The sequence below is a fragment of the Fistularia commersonii genome, chromosome 25 (genome assembly GCF_037954325.1).
Source record: "Fistularia commersonii isolate RoL2024-O1a breed Wild chromosome 25, RoL_Fcom_v1.0, whole genome shotgun sequence".
NCBI classification, from domain to species: Eukaryota; Metazoa; Chordata; class Actinopteri; order Syngnathiformes; family Fistulariidae; genus Fistularia; species Fistularia commersonii.
The window spans coordinates 14,130,214-14,147,500 of record NC_141308.1 but is presented as its reverse complement, the minus strand read 5'-3'; the positions used below and the strand labels follow the sequence as shown (position 1 = coordinate 14,147,500).

Here is a 17,287-nt window from a genome sequence, read left to right as displayed (position 1 = left end):
CAGCCAATTCAAACAAGTGTTATCTTTCATATCATTTCCTTCTTGTTTCTAAAAATTGTTTATATTTCCAGATGATCTCATGACTCCCTCCACCTCCTCCTCCACCTCCTCCTCCTCCTCCACCTCCTCCTCCTCCACCTCCTCCTCCTCCACCTCCTCCTCCTCCACCTCCTCCACCTCCTCGTCCTCTTTCTGGCCGTGTGAAGCTCTGCCCCCCCGCAGCCTCCTGTCAATCACGCTGATGGCGGCGGCGGCGGCGGGGGTGGTTGTCACTTTAGCATGTGACTCAGCATGGGGCGCTGAAACACTGCGAGCAACGGCGTCAGACGTTTGGTTCTGCTAATTGATTCTCACACACACACACACACACACACACACACACATACAGACACACACACACACACACACACACACACACACATGCGGTTGATGCTCTCATTTAATTCAGTCACTTCCTGCAAGTTCCCCTCCAGCCGTCTCTGATGTGACTTTTGACAGCTGAGTCTCTTTGACCTCTGACCTCTGACCTCTGACCCCTGCGTGCAGGGCGGGACACCCCAGCACGCCGTCCGTCGTGGGTCAGGACGGCGAGGAGAACCCGGCGGCGCTGGCCGAGAGCTGCTTCAGGGAGCTGCTGGGCCGGGCGGCGTACGGGAACATGAACAACGCCGTCAGGCCAGTCCTGGTGTGAGTGACACACACACACACACACACACACACACACACACACACACTAATTCACTCTTTTAGTCAGACACTATATCCGTCTCCACACACACACACACACACACACACACCGACATGCTGTGGGCTCACGGAGGAAATTAAATGAGGTCTGTTATCCCCCCGGTCCCAGGGGATTTGCCCCCCCGCTCGCCGCCGCCGCCGCCACTCGACACGCTTCGCATAAATTGGACAATTATGGAGCGAAGGGCGGCGTCCCGGCGAGCCCCTCTGAGGCTCGCCGCGTCCGCCCGCCAGCTTCACGCCGCCGCGGGAAATGAGCCGGGCTTTTAGCACGTTTAGCACGTTTAGCCTGGCGGATGGCGCCGCTCCAGGGACCGCTACATCATCGGGACGGGAATTCGGGGCTTCGCAGGGTGACTCCTGACCGGCCCGCCGCTGCAGATTACTGTTAGCTGTGGACTGCAGCGCTACTCATTAGCCCTGAGCTACAGCAGTACTCGCTAGCTGTGGACTGCAGCGCTACTCGTTAGCCCTGAGCTACAGCAGTACTCGCTAGCTGTGGACTGCAGCGCTACTCGTTAGCCCTGAGCTACAGCAGTACTCGCTAGCTGTGGACTGCAGCGCTACTCGTTAGCCCTGAGCTACAGCAGTACTCGCTAGCTGTGGACTGCAACGGTAGCCATCAGCTCTGTGCTATAACAGTACTAGTTAGATCTGGACTACAGCAGTACTTACAAGCTCTGAGCTACAACGGTACCCATCACTTCTGAACTACTGCAGTATTTGCCATCTCTGAACTACAGCAATACTTGCTAACTATGGACTAATACAGTATTAATCACCTCTTGAGTTTTTAACAGTACTAGCTAGCTCTCGACTATCGCAGTACTCGCCATCTCTGAACTACAACAGTACTCACGAGCTATAGACTACAACGGTACCCATCACTGCAGTATTTGCCATCTCTGAACTACAGCAATACTTGCTAACAATGGACTAATACAGTATTCATCACCTCTGAGTTTTAAAAGTACTAGCTTGCTCTCAACTATCGCAGTACTCGCCATCTCTGAAGTACAATAGTACTCGCTAGCTATGGACTGCAACTGTAGTCATCAGCTCTGTGCTATAACAGTACTAGCTAGATCTGGACTACAACAGTACTCTCAAGCTCTGAGCTACAATGGTACCCATCACCTCTGAACTACTGCAGTATTTGCCATCTCTGAACATCTCGTGTATTTGCAAGTGTATTTGCAGTCCCTATGTCCTCCATTGTAAGTCGCTTTGGATAAAAGCGTCTGCCAAATGTAATGTAATGTAATGAACTACAGCAATACTTGCTAACTATGGATTAATACAGTATTCATCACCTCTGAGTTTTAACAGTACTAGCTAGCTCTCGACTATCGCAGTACTCGCCATCTCTGAACTACAATAATACTTGTTAGCTATGGTCTACAAACAGTACCCACCACCTCTGCACTACAGCAGTAATGGCTATCTCTGAGCTACAGCTGCACTAGCTAGCTCTTGACTACAATAGTACTCAGGCCTCTGAACTACAATAGTACTTATTAGGTTCTGAAGTACAGCGGTACTTGCTTGCTCAGAATCCTAGTATCCACCACCTCTTAACTATGACAGTACTGACCACTTGTGAACGACACCAGCACTTGCTAGCTCTGAAGTACAACAGTGCTAATTAGGTCAGAGTAGTATTAGTAGTAGTACTTGCCAGCTCGGGATTATAGTACTCACCAGCTCTGAACTACAATAGTACTCGTTAGCTATGGACTACAAATGGTACCCACCACCTCTGCACTACAGCAGTAATGGCTATCTCTGAGCTACAGCTGCACTAGCTAGCTCTTGACTACAATAGTACTCAGGCCTCTGAACTACAATAGTACTTATTAGGTTCTGAAGTACAGCAGTACTTGCTTGCTCGGAATCCTAGTATCCACCACCTCTTAACTATGACAGTACTGACCTCTTGTGAACGACACCAGCACTTGCTAGCTCTGAAGTACAACAGTGCTAATTAGGTTAGAGTAGTAGTAGTAGTAGTTGCCAGCTGGGGATTATAGTACTCACTAGCATATTTGGTCTGAAGTACAGCAGTACTTGCTAGCCCAAGTACTAATTAGGTTAGAAATATAGTAGTACGTGCTAGCTTGCGATTATAGTACCCACCACCTCTGAACTACAGAAGTACTCGCTGGTTCCGAACTACAACAGTATTGGTTAGCTTTGAGCTACACCTGCACTCGCCAGCTGTTTGGTAGAAACGTAGCCGTTAGCTCAGAACCGGAGGTGTTTCTCCTGGAGCCGGAGCCGGTCCTGGTTCTGTTGACTCCTGGAACATCTCCTCCATGTCCTCCTCAGATTTGAATCTCCGTTTTTCGAAGGAACTTTATCCCAGGAGACGCCGATCGATCCGGGCCGTTTGGAACCCGGATCGATCGGCGTCTTGCGGGCGTGCGTCACGTGACCAGAAGGTGGCGCTGTGATGGGTTTGATGACAGCTTCCTGCATGGAGAGGAGGACACACGATACAACACCAGAACCGCAGACTCTTTGACCTTGAAGGAGGAGCTGAAGGTCGGGAGGCAGCAGCTCCTCCTGCAGAGATGGAGGCGAGGAGGACGAGGAGGGGGAGGGGAGCTTCTTCTTCTCACTATAAATAGCAGGGATTGGGGTTAACGGGGGGTGGAGGGTGGAGGGTGGTTGACGTCATCCGGGGGAGATGTTCCCTCCACCCACCTTTATCGCTGCGTCGGCTTCTTTTAAACAAAAAACTCTTTCTGCTGCTTCATCCTCCTGGTCCTCCTCGTCCTCCTGGTCCTCCTGGTCCTCCTGGCTCCAGCAGGAGGCGCCAGTGCTCCTCACGCTCTCACCTCAGCAGAGCCTCCATCTCCTCACCTCAAAAGCTAGAGAGGTGGAGGTCCGGTCCTGGAGAGGAGGAGGAGCAGGATGGAGACAATGCATGTGGGTGGATGGGAGGAACCAGAGAGGAACGTGGAGAAGGTTGTGGAGCAAGTAGGTTGGAATGGGTGGAGAAAAGAGTACCGGCCAGAAGGGAAGGAACGGTAGAGAAGGTTGAGGTGAGAGCAGCAGCAGTGTCTGGTTTGGAGGCACCTAGGAGAAGATAGGAGGCAGAGATGAAGATGTGGAGGTCCTGAGGATGGATGGAGAGGACCAGGAAGGAGTCCATGAGAGGGACAGCATGATGGTAGATGTTCTGGAGGAGGAGTCACCCTGAGATGGTTCGGACATGGTCGGAGCAGGATGACGGAGATCCAGGTAGAAGATGGAGGGCAAGAGGAGAGAACCTGACGCTCCTCCACACCTCCTGCTTCTCCTCCCCCCTTCCAGTTAAAGGGAAGCCTGCAGGTGGAAGCCAAGGTTCTGAGGAGAACGTTGCTCCTCCTCCCAGCTGATGCAGTCCTTGTTTCCACAGGCACCTGGACAACCACCACCTGTGGGACCCCAACGAGTTTGCCGTCTCCTGCTTCAGGATCATCATGTACTCCATCCAGGTATGGCCTCCTGCAGCGCCCCCTGCTGGCCGGGGGTCAGAAGTGCACCTTGTCTCCCAAAACACAACCTTCATCATCTATAATTACGAAAGTAATTCCAAAAAGGGACCTATATCATCTCAATACTTCCAACAATCATGAAGATCGTCTCAAATTCACAAGTATCACCTCAATAATGTCAGTGGTTTCAGCTCAATTCATATTCTCAGTTACAAAATGACTGTCCCAAACCTTTTCAAAATAATTCCAATTACAAATGAATCTCAGTTACATGAATAATCCCAAAATAACGCTAGAAAAAAATCTCCCAACAATTTACATAAATAATCCCCCATCGATTACAAGAGTAGCTTAATTACCTGAATAATTTCCAGACAATTAGATAGATAAATTCCCAAACAATTGCAAATAGTTTCCATTACAAATTAGTCTTGATCACACAATAATCCCTAAACAACTACACAAATAATTTCCCACAATTACATAGGTAATTTCAATTAGATAAATGATCTCGGTCCCATTAATGATTTCCAGACAACTACATAGATAATTTCAATTACAAATTATTTTCAATCACAGTAACATTCCCCCAACAATTACAATATAATCTCAATTCAAACAATTACATATATTTCAATTACATTAACGATCTCCCAACATTTCCAAGTAATCGCAAGAAAAACAATGATCTCCAGACCATTAAAAAATAATCTCAATTACAAACGAATCTGTCAACAATTACAAAGCAATCTCAGTGCCACTTATAATATCGTGTGTGTGTGTGTGTGTGTGTGTGTGTGTGTGTGTGTGTGTGTGTGTGTGTGTGTGTGTGTGTTGTTTCAGGCTCAGCACTCGCACCACGTCATCCAGCAGGTGCTCAACCATCTGGACAACAACAACCGCAGCACGCCGCGGGTCCGTGCCGGCATGGTGCAGGTGCTGCTGGAGACGGTCGCCATCGCCGCCAAGGGCTCCATCGGTCAGTGGCCGACGATCCGCCGCCAAAGATGGCCGCCGGTCCATCTCGGCGTGAGCCTCTGTCTCTGAGGTCCAGGGAGATGAAGAGTCTTACGAGACAATCGTGGAGTGCAAAGAGGTTGCGGCTCAACAGCTATGGAGCTAGCTAGCTAGCTAGCTAGCTACTTAGCAAGTGTAGCCAGCTCGCAAAGTGAACATCAACTTCTGGCGGTTAGGTGTTAGCGATAGATAGCTAATTTCAGCTATCAGAATATAAACTAACAACAACTGGCTAGCAGCGTTCAACAAAGTTCAGCTTAGCCAAGTGAATGTTAGGTTGTTGAAATGTGCTACATTCTTCAAACTAGCACAAGAATCACTACACAAAATGTTTACTTTTTATGTATTTTAGACAAGCTAACTAGCTAAATGATAAAAAAGTTGAAAGTAGCTAGTTTTATACTCCAAGTAAAGGAGCCAAATATACATTGTGTTGTTAAAATTAGCTCACCATGGCTAAATGGGAAAATAAGTCAAGGTTGCTAGTTGTGCACTGTAGGTATAATTAGCTAAATATACATGAATTAACTATAACTGGTTAGCAGTGTTCAACAAAGTTCACCTTAGCCAAGAGAATGTTAGGTTGTTGAAATGTGCTACATTCTCCAAACTACCACAAGAATCACTACACAAAATATTTACTTTTTATTTATTTTAGACACGCTAACTAGCTAAATGATAAAAAAGTTGAAGGTTGCTAGTTTTATACTCCAAGTAAAAGTAGCCAAATATACATTGTGTTGTTAAAATTAGCTAATCATGGCTAAATGGTAAAATAAGTCAAGGTTGCTAGTTGTGCACTGTAGGTATAATTAGCTAAATGTACATTATGTTGTTAACCGTAGCTCTCTATGGCTAATTGAAGTAAAGAGAAGCTTGTTGTATACTTTATGGCAATTTTGTGCCATAAAGGTTAAAGTCGCTGATAAATGTCCATTGTGTCGGTAGAATTGGTAATCATGGCTAAATGTAAAACAATTGATGGTAGCTCGTTGTTAACTCTAGGTAAAAGTAGCGAAATGTGCCTTTTGTTGTTATAATTAGCTAGCCATGGATAAATGGTACAAATCAAGAAAAGTTATTTGTGTACTGTAGGCACGAGTAGCTAAATGTACATTATGTTGTTGGAATTAGGTCTCTATGGCTAAATAGTTAAATTAGGTAGGCTAAGCCAGTCATGTACTGAAGATAGAGGTAGCAAAATGTACATTGCATTGTTAAAATTAGCTAACCATGGCTAAATGATTTTAATGGTCAAGGTAGCTAGTTTTCTACGGTAAGTATTAGTCGCTATATGTACATTGTGTTGTGAATAGTAACATTCTATAGCTAATTGATTCAACAAGTTGAGAAAAGCTAATTGTATTCCTCAGGGTAAAGTTGTGTCATAACGGAAAAAGGAGCAAATACAGTCATGGCCAAAAGTTTTGAGAATGACACTTTCACAAAGTCTGTTCCTTCAGGGTGTTTAGGTGTTTGCCAGATGTTTCTAAGGTTGTGTCATTCTCAAAACTTTTCGGCATGACTGTACATGTAAAACAATAGATGCTAGCTAATTGTTTACTCAAGGTAAAAGTAGCTAATGTGCCTTGTGTTGTTAGAATTAGCTGCCAGTGGCTAAAAGATGAAATAAATCAAGCTAGCAAGTTGCGCGCTGTAGGTAAAACAGCTTAACGTTCATTGCTGGGTATAATTAGACGATAGCAGCTTCAGGATAAAATACTTTAAGCTAGCAAGTTGTGTAGTGTTGTTTGTCTAAACTAGCGAACCATAGTAGCCATCCGTTAGCCGAAACGTGCTACGGATCCCTCTAACCTGCCTTTTGCTGCCCCCCTGTGGCCGAACCCCGCGGCTGCTGGCCGGCAGGGATGATCCAGGAGCGCAAAGGAAGCGACGCCTTCGAAACGGAGCGCGCGACTCCGCACCACCTGTGGCTCGGTACGGCACCGCGGCGCCCGAGGCCCGCAGGAAGTAGCGGCGTGTTGTCGTAGAAGAAGACGTGCGGTGACCCCTCCCCCTCCGTCAGCCCGGGTCTTTGAGCGACCCGGGTTCTGAGCGCCGCTGTGCCCCGCAGGTCCAACGGTGCTGGAGGTCTTCAACACGCTGCTCAAACACCTGCGGATGAGCGTGGACTTCGAGCTGGGCGACGGCTCGCGCAGGAACTCCGGCAGCAGCGTCTCCTCGGGCCGCGGCAAGGAGAGCGAGGAGCGCATCGTGCAGAACGCCATCATCCAGACCATCGGTCAGAGAACGTCCGCAGGTTCCTCCCGACCTGAGCTTTCCCGTCTGACCTCGCCGGGTTCCTTCTGCTCCTCCAGGGTTCTTCGGGGGGAACCTGCCAGACTACCAGCGGGCCGAGGTCATGATGTTCATCATGGGCAAGGTGCCCGTCTACGGGACCCCCTGCCACACTTTGGACACCGTCAAGATCGGGTGAGGGGGCGCCTGGTTTCACACACACACACACACACACACACACACACACACACACACACACACACACACACACACACACACACTTCCTCAGGCTCTCAGTTGCTTCCAGTCATACCTTGATAAGGTTGTGTTGCACCATAGGGGTTCTGGACAGCAGGAGGACACACACACACACACACACACACTTACACACACACACACACACACACACACACACAGCTGACGGATGTTTCTGTTCAGGCATCAAGGAACCAAGAGGATCCAGATGATGCTGCTGAGCTCCCTGATCATGGTGGGTCAGAACACACACACACACACACACACACACACACACACTTATGCACTGTGTGTGAAAAGGTCAACATGCAAACACTTAGAACATCTTGTGAACTTGCCCTTTAATCCGTGTTTGATGTCCGACCCTCGCCGCCGTTGCACGCCATGATGCCCCGCCCCCTTCCTCCTGCAGGTCACCTCGGGCTTCAAGTCCAAGTCGATGGCGGCGGCGCTGCCGGCGCCCTTCCTGGACCCGCTCTTCTCCATCTCGCTGATGGAGGACGCCGAGCTGCGGCAGCTGGTGCTGGAGATCCTGCACAACATCATCGATCGCCACGACAACCGAGCCAAGCTGCGCGGCATCAGGTGCGAACGGCCGCTCATTCACTTCCTGTTTCCCCGCCCGCACGCCCGTGACCACTTCCTTGTGATTGAAATGAGCCGTCCGGGCCTTTTGTTTTGAAAGGATCATCCCGAACGTGGCGGCTCTGAAGATCAAACGGGAGAAGATCTCCAAGCAAGACGTCACCTTCATGAAAAAGGTAGGGCTAAAAATAAACGTCCGTCGCCGTGGAAACAGGCCGGCACGCTCATTAAGAAAGTCGGTGAGCCGCCGCGAGTCTCGGCCCGCGATCGAGGTCCCGACCCCACGTCGCTCGCTCTTCGCCGGGCGCCTGGTTGCCAGGGCAACGGCGAGAGGCAGACGTCCCCAGTCTGAAACCCTGCTCTGCAGGTTAGCAAAGGTGCCGCTAATGTTAGCTTTGGATTCTCCATCCCGAATCTGAAGCTGCATCCAAATGAAAACACCCACAACTCCGGTTTTTAGCGCTTTTAGCGTCCATTTTGCTAGCGCAGGATTGAGTCGCTAGCTGCTTCTCCTCGCCTTAGCTTGATTTAGCTCGCAGTTGGTTCTCTTGGCTCTAATCTATGCTAGGTTGGAGTTAGCTTCTGTTTGTTTATCGCTGTTGACATGCTAGCATTTTTTAGCCGCTAGTTTATATTTATATCGTAGGAACCCTAAAGACTATCCTAACTCTGCCCCTTCCCTGCCACTAGCATGGCCAGCAGCTCTACCGTCACATCTACCTGGGCTGCAAAGAGGAAGACAACATCCACAAGAACTTTGAGCTGCTCTTCACCACGCTGGCGGTCCTCACCATCGAGCTCGCCAACGAGGAGGTCGTCGTGGACCTGATCCGACTCGCCATCGCGCTGCAGGTTACCAGGGAAACACTTCATCCGAATGCGGGGACCGGTTCTTCGGACCGGCCGAGAAAATAAAACCGCTTTCCCTCCCAGGAAATGTCCTTGGCCAACGAGGAGAACATGCCGATGTTCATCCGCTGCGGCATCATGGCGCTGGTGGCGGCATACCTCAACTTCCTGAGTCAGATGATCGCTAACCCGCCGTTCTGCCAGCACGTTAGCAAGGTACGCTGCTCATCTTCGGGAACGCCTTTTCACCCAAGCTCTGTCGCATGTTACCCATTAGCGTAGCCCCAACCCGATGATCTCTAGGTCACCTCTGTAAATCGTCACAAGTTTTCCTGTCACCTTCTCCTGAAGAGGCTGCGATGTGTCGATATGCTGACGACACACCGCTCTGCTCAGCATTGTTCCGCTTGTGCGTTCCAGGTCATCGAGTTGAGGACCATGGACGCCCCCTATCTTCTCCCAGAGCACATCTTCAGGGACAAGTGTCCGTAGGTGTCAGTTGAATTCGGAAGATGCCGCGGTGTTAAGTTCTCGGGCGTTGACCCGCCGTTGTGTTCTTCCTCCCTGTAGGCTTCCCGAGTCTCTGAACAAGGACGACCGCCTGCTGTACTTCCAGACGTCCGACATGTCCGAGTGTCTGGCCGGGCCGGGATACAACGCAGAGAGACTGTCCATTCCCTACGTCCCCCAGGTCACAGGTACCGGACACCACCTGCCAAAATAAAGCGCCAGACACCCGGAACCCCCCTTCGAAGCTAACGCACCTTTGGAACGATGCCTTAAAAAGTAGCCTCATGCTAGCTGTCCGCCTCTTCGAGGTATTTGTTGGTATTTTGGAGGAAACTGACAGTGTACCGGTTTGTTCTTCTTCCTGCTTCCTGCGTCACGTGACCCCAGTTCTGTACACCGTGGGGAAAATCCTCCACCGGTGCAAACAGACGTCCCGAGGTAACGTTGAAGAACATTAGCTAGATTAGCTAGAGCGGTTCTATGTAGAGCTAGACCGGCCCTTCAGTGGCGTCAAAGGTTCTGACCTTCTCCCACGTTGCTCTGCTGCCTGATGCTCGGAATGTTCCGGTAAGTAAACGACCGCATAGCTCTGGCGCTCACACGCAAACTTGCTAATGTTCAGCTAAAGTTCAGTCAGTTGTAGCGCCACAGTAGCTTGTCTGGTTTCCGTAGTTGTATTTCTTCCCGAAAGGCCACTCGGAAACTCGTAGACTTCTGAAGTTCTTTTCTCAGGTAGTCGGAAGGTCGATGTTGCGTCTGTTCCTTGTTTCCCACGCTCCCCGACCGGCGGCCGTTGTCGCCATGACAACAGTCGGAGGTTTCGAGATCACCACGTCCGTCGACCGAAGGTGGTCTGATGGAGCAGGTAGAACCTGGCGAGCTTGTGTCCTCACATGGGGACAGGACTTTTTGAGGCTTCCTGCTCATCCTCTGGTCTTCAGTAGGACATGAATTCAAACCTTCGTTGTCCTCATGTGAGCACCTCAGAAGTTCAAAATTCAACGGGAGGACTTGAAGAACCAGAGCATGAGTATGGGAGGATAAATCCGACGTCCCCACGTGAGGACCTCTTCCTCTGCCAGACCTGCCTCCTGTGAGAAGCAGCAGTCGGCGTCTCCGCTGGACGGCCGGCTGCTGGTGGTTGAAGTTCATCGAGTCCTCTGAAGACCTCAACGTGTCCCTGCCTCTGACCTGCAGATGAAGATCGCCTGACCAGGAGGAAGAGCTTCGTGGACACCATCTCCCTGCAGGTGGACATCCTGTCCAGCAGCCTCCCAGACAAGGTGAGCGTGGCTTCCTGCAGGTCCCTTAAGGTCTCCAAGGGTCTCCAAGGGTGTTCCTTCCTGATGGTTTGATGGCTCCACTAGTTTTCAAGAAGTCCAATGTTTCTAATCCAAAGTTCTTCTGGGACCAATTCAAGATGTCCTCTGGTTGTCCAGGTTTCTTCTGGTTCTCCATGTTCTCGTTCTCCCCTGGTTCTCTGCTTGTTTTCCCTCAATGTCCTGATCTTCTGATCCTCCATTTTTAATCTCATCCAGCAGATGAACCTCAATAATCCCGTCTGCTCTTCATGCTGATGAAATGACGGTCTGGTCTGGTCTCTCCTCACTAATGTGTGTGTGTGTGTGTGTGTGTGTGTGTGTGTGTGTGTGTGTGTGTGTGTGTGTGTGTGTGCGCACAGTCGCAGCTGGCTGAGGAGATCACGTTCGAGACCCTGAAGAAAGCCATTGGTGAGAACTTTGACAAACATTGTGGGATTAGCCCTGTTAGCGGGGCTTTAGCTAGCATTGCTGTGAGCTGCTGTCCAGTAGTGTTAGCCACCATTAGCTCAGTTCATGCTACTGTGTGTTAGCGGTTTCAGCCTCTTCGCAGTGTTTCGGTGTAGTGTTAGCATGTGAGCCAGGTGTTAGCTCCAGCTAGCATAGCTAGCATAGCGCCCCGCGGGTATTGACGTCGGCCCTCTGTTCAGACACGACGGGCTTGGAGGAGCAGGAGCGTGAGAGGAGGCGCCAGGTGATGGAGAAGTTCCAGAAGGCTCCGTTCGAGGAGATCGCCGCGCACTGCGAGTCCAAGGTAGGTGGACGGCGCCCTCGACTCGCCGCCGCATCTTCAGCTAGCTAACGCCGTGCGTCCGCAGGCGAACATGCTGCAGGACCGGCTGGCTCAGATCTTCGAGCTGACCATCCGGTGAGTCGGCCATCTTTGTTCTTTGCTAAGTCACGACGCGTTAGCAATGTCGCTAGTTAGCTGTTAGCCGCGCAACAGTGATGTCACGCGCCCTCCCTCCCGCAGGCCGCCTCCCAGTCCGTCCGGCGTGGCCTCCATCTCCACGGGTCTTCCTCCCCAGCACCAGTCCGTCCCCGTCTACGAGATGAAGTTCCCGGACCTGTGCGTCTACTGAGCGCGCTCACACACACACACACACACACACACACACACACACACACACACACACAGCAGCTACGTGCACAGATTACTCCTGATTCGTTGGATAATCCCAATCTGAGCTTCGGCACAAACCCAGCACTTTTTCCTGGAGGTTCAGACTTCCCCTTCCCTTTTTTCCCGCCAAAATAAAAGCAGTGACAACCTTTAGAAACGGATGAGCAGCTTCCGACACGCCGATCGGTTATCAATACCCAGGAAAATAAGTCGTACGCACAACACCACGCAGGAGGGTTTATAGCATTTTGTAATAGCGCAGTAATAACCGTCCCGTTGTGCAACGATGATGTCATGACGTGTTTGGTGTCGCATTACGTAATGACTGTCACGGTAATAAGGTATTACTCTTTGCGATAAATGTTCTAAACGTTTAAATATCGTCTGTTTTTAGTATAAAGAGTCTCTATAAGATCAAATCTAGCGTTTATATCGGTGTATTACCACTAGGAGGTTGTTATTACACTGTTACAGCATGTTTTGTAGGACTCATGGTTGATATTACGCCATCCTTTGTTTCCAGCCTTCATGCTAGCTTTAGCCGCTATGCTATTTCACGCTACCGCTGTAGGAGTGTACAAATGTTTAAAAGATAAAATCTAAGTGGTCGTTTTGGCGTCTCAGCTCCGACATTTTTAAAGGACAAATGGCGTCGGGTAAAGAACGTCGGAAAAAGGCTGTGAAATGTCGTACGGCGATGGGAGAAGGCGCGGGGCGTTCCGTCCTGCCAGCAGGGGGCGCCGCGGCGTCCACGCCGCGTATCAGCGGGGGCCAAGTCGTCATGACGACAACTCCCGAAAAAGCAGCTCCTCCTCAGATGCACTTTGACCCCGCCCCCCCCAGCGGAGGCCCCAAAATGGCGGCCGGAAGGAGGCCATCTTGGCCCCGCGTGGTTTTTCGGCAGCTTTTCGAAAAAACTCTCCGATGCCAAAGACGCTCGGCGTCGTCTTGGTCGTGACGGCGAGGAGGACGAGCTTCTTCCTGGCTGACGGCTCGGTACGTTGACGGTCGGCTCCCCGCAGGTCGTTTCCCCCCCGAAACAGGAAGTTGTAGTTTGCCCTTTAACCCCGAAAGGTGACTTGAGATGATGGCGGTTTCCGGCGCTCGCCGGCGCCCCCTGCTGGCAGCAGCGGGAGGCGCAGCCCGAAGACCAGGAAGTTACACCCGATCGTTGGCAAAATAGAAGCATCCATCTGACTTTTTAATGCAAAATCAGGAGAAGAACCTGAGGAATGTTTGGTCGGAACGTTCTCCGGGTTCTCCAGATGTTCTAGGCCTCCCGTCCCCGGGCGCCGTGACCGCCAGGGGGCGGAGCCTCAGCCTGACGAACCTTCTGGCCATCACAGACTCACTGACTCTGAGGTGAAGTTGGTTTCACACTGGGAGCCGGAGCTCTAGGAGCTCCATCTGTGGACCTTCTCACTCCATCACCTCATCTCCATTTGTCTCCACTGATAATCAATCAATCAATCAATCAATACCGGATCAATAAATGGAATAGGTTCCAAGCGATCGAACCATCTTCTGACTTTTATTTCATTGGTGGGTTTTATTTTTTCTACCACTGTGAATCTTCGGAGAGAGAGAGTGGGTGTGTGTGTGTGTGTGTGTGTGTGTGTGTGTGTGTGTGTGTGTGTCTGTGTCTGTGTGTGTGTGTGTTCACATTCACAAATCGACCCGTTGGTCTGTGGTCTGCATGGTGGAGGATGTGGTTCTGGAGTTCTTGTGTGGCTCCAACCATCTGATAGCTCTGGGTGGCTACCAGGAAATGCTAGTACCTAGCCTCATATGCTATTTACTAGCCTCAGCTGGGGCCAGAGCCAGACTGATAATGTTAACCAGCCGAGGGAGGCTAGTTACCAGTGGGGGTGCTATCACCTAGCACTCCCATGCTATTTACTAGCCTGTGAATGATACATGCAGTATGTATGGCTAGCTTACAGATAGGTTTAAATACTCTCATTTGCTGTTGACTAGCGTTTGAATGCTACATGTAGCATGATTGGCTAGCCTCCCGATTCATTTATCTAGTCCTACAGGCTACTGAGTAGCCTTTAAATGCTACATGTAGCATAAATTGCTAGCCGCCAGATGGGTTTAACTCATCTCACATGCTACTGAATAGCCTGCTAATGCTTCTTGCAGCATAAATAGTTAGCCTCTAGATGGGTTTAACTAATCTCACATGCTACTGACTAGCCTGCTAATGCTTCTCGTAGCATAAATAGCTAGCCTCTAGATAGGTATAACTAGTCTCACATGCTACTGAATAGCCTGCTAATGCTTCTCGCAGCATAAATAGCTAGCCTCTAGATAGGTATAACACGTGCAGACTAGCCTTTGAATGCTACTTGCAGAACGCATAGCTCGCCTCACTGCTAGTAAAGTACCTGCCGGTGCTAATGGCTAGCAGGAATGCTAACCCGTGGATGCTCCTGAGGACAGCGAGTGACAGGAAGTCCAGCGGCGAGGAGTGAGTTCCTCTTCTCGACCTCCGCAGGCTCTTTGTGTTCGAAAGGGCTTCTTCTCCGTGAAGACGGGACGCAGAAACACTGTCGCCCTGCAGGAGGCGGCTGAGATCCACCTTCTCAGGAAGAAGAAGAAGAAGAAGAAGAAGAAGAAGAAGAAGAAGAAGCTCAGTTCTTTGGAAGGCCTGCTGGCAGCCTTCACCCATTCACACACACACCTTCACCCATTCACACACACCTTCACCCATTCACACACACACACCTTCACCCATTCACACACACCTTCACCCATTCACACACACACCTTCACCCAATCACAACCTCACCCACATTCATTCATACACACACACACACACGTTCTTACACATATATTCATATACACGCATGCACACCCTCACCTATTCATTCACACACATTTATACACACACACACACACCCTCATCCATTTACACACACTTGCACACACTCACCTATTCATACACACATGCACACACACACACATTCATACACACACACACCCGTTCTCACACACATATTCATATACACGCACGCACACTCTCACCCATTCATACACACACACACGCATTTATACACACACACACACGCATTTATACACACACACACACACACACACACACACACACACATTTGTACACACACCCTCACCCATTCATACACACACACACACACGCGCACACACACATTTATACACACACGCACACACCATCTCCCATCCACACACACATTTATACACACACACACACCATCTCCCATCTACACACACACATTTATACACACACACACACACACACACATTTATACACACACACACACACCATCTCCCATCTACACACACACATTTATACACACACACACATTTATACACACACTCTCACCCATTTATACACACACACACCCACACACACACACACACACACACAGTCACCCTTCACAAGGTCCTCACTGGTCCACTGGCACTGCAGCTTCAACCTTCTGCCCATCAGGACCTCCAGGGTCTGGAAGCTGCTGATCTCCTGCAGGATGAGAAGGTTTGGTGGAGGATCCCTGCAGCTGGAGCTGGAACGGCAGGTCGGACCAGGATGGAGATCCGGAGAAGATCTGGAGGAGGAGGAGGAGCCCCAGACCAGTGTTTTCACAGCATCAATAAACCAGGAGGGTCTGATCCTCCGTCTGAGAGACTCCATCTTTTATTCAGCAGGAGACGACAAACAGGAGCACGGAGGAACCGTAACATCTCCTGCTCCATCACAGTGAGGTCCTGCAGCCAGGAGACCAGGGTCCCGAGGGCCGGAGGATCTCCACGACACCCGGAGGAGGTTCTGGGACGAGGGACGGGAAGTCAGCCGGACGACTCGGGGGTCGAAGGTCACCTCCGAGCCTCGCCCGCCTTCGACGTTGCGGAGATCGTCGTTCCTCCTCCAGGACGCCTGCCAGAACCTGCTCCACCTCCTGAAACCACCACTTGTAGGACCTGCTCCACCTCCTGAGCAGAACATCGTTCTCCACCTGCGGATCCCGTTCCCCTCCAGAACCTTCATGTGTAGAAGGTTGTTCCCCCTCCAGAACCTCGCCCACGTTCTTCTGCTGCAGCTTTGATTTTTCCTCGCTGACATTTATTTCACCCACACTTGACCTTTGGAAAGACCATCTCCCTCCTCGGACCTCCTCCAGGAGAAAGGGCTCGGCAGGGCCGCGGCTCCACGTGGGTTCCTGGCGGGTTCCCGGCCGGTCGATGCGTCGGGTCGATGGCGGGCGAGTTCCCGTCAGAGAACCGACGGGCCGCGAGAAGATTCTGAGCCAAAGGAGAAGATGAAGTCCTTCATGAGTGCACAAGAATACCAGCTGAATAATTCAGCGGTTCCAGGCCGCGGATCAGAACCTGCATTATTCAGGAGGGTCGGACCTGCAGGACCACTTCAGATGGCCAAAGGGAAACATCAGAACCCCTGAGATGTTCACAACCTTTGAAATCACGACCCCAGATTCAGGTCTGAGCGCCGAATCCAGGTGGACCAGGTTCCGGATGGGTCCGGAAAGGATCCGACTGCCGGGCTCAGTTCAGATGGGACCCGTGCTCTGGTTCAGCTCTGACAGGATCCGGGTTCTTGGCCCGGATCTGACGGGGTCCATCTTCAGGGTCCAATTCTGACAGAATCCAAGTTCTGGGCTCAGTCCTGGACCACGCTTCTGTTTAGGCTCTGGCAGGGTCCAGGTTGATCTGGGTTCTGGGTCCAGTTCTGACAGGATCCAGGTTCTGGTCCGCTTCCAACAGAAGCCAGGTTCTTGGTTCAGCCCTTCAAGGATCCAGGTACTGGTTCAGTTCTGATCCAGAACTGTACTCTGCTCCAGTACTCAGAGAACTACTTTGACGGTACGTTCCGTGGTTGTATTCTTCTGACAGCTGAAGTTCTTCTGCTTCCATGCGTTCCTCCTATAAAGCTTCAGGCTCCACAGAGAGACTGGAAGAACATCAGTGGAACCTACTGCTGTGGTGTCACTTCCTGAAGTGTCTTCTGGAGATACCTTCATGGTCCAGGTCTGATGCTTGTGCAGGAAGTCCTCATTAGCTCTGTAAGTGTACCCTCTCCTACCTCCTTCTGCCCTCTTGCGCCCACCCAGGCCTGAACCTTTTAAAGAAGCTGCAGCCACAGGAACCAGTATTGTAGTTTAGAC

General features: G+C 50.6%; 1 protein-coding gene across 2 annotated transcripts in view; it reads left to right on the top strand.

The window, feature by feature from the left end:
- Positions 1-13,642, top strand: part of efr3a (EFR3 homolog A (S. cerevisiae)) — a 21,281-nt gene extending 7,639 nt beyond the window's left edge. For both annotated transcript variants that reach the window (XM_086172186.1, XM_086172185.1), the window contains exons 7-23: positions 547-687; positions 4,151-4,229; positions 5,073-5,208; positions 7,321-7,488; positions 7,565-7,679; positions 7,923-7,974; positions 8,152-8,324; positions 8,425-8,500; positions 9,015-9,176; positions 9,258-9,389; positions 9,594-9,661; positions 9,744-9,871; positions 10,881-10,966; positions 11,365-11,413; positions 11,653-11,756; positions 11,821-11,870; positions 11,976-13,642. In XM_086172186.1, the coding sequence (XP_086028312.1) occupies positions 547-687; positions 4,151-4,229; positions 5,073-5,208; positions 7,321-7,488; positions 7,565-7,679; positions 7,923-7,974; positions 8,152-8,324; positions 8,425-8,500; positions 9,015-9,176; positions 9,258-9,389; positions 9,594-9,661; positions 9,744-9,871; positions 10,881-10,966; positions 11,365-11,413; positions 11,653-11,756; positions 11,821-11,870; positions 11,976-12,084 (1,828 nt within the window). In that variant the 3' untranslated portion in view covers positions 12,085-13,642. The remainder of the gene's footprint in view (positions 1-546; positions 688-4,150; positions 4,230-5,072; positions 5,209-7,320; positions 7,489-7,564; positions 7,680-7,922; positions 7,975-8,151; positions 8,325-8,424; positions 8,501-9,014; positions 9,177-9,257; positions 9,390-9,593; positions 9,662-9,743; positions 9,872-10,880; positions 10,967-11,364; positions 11,414-11,652; positions 11,757-11,820; positions 11,871-11,975) is intronic.
- The last annotated feature ends 3,645 nt before the right edge of the window (positions 13,643-17,287 follow it).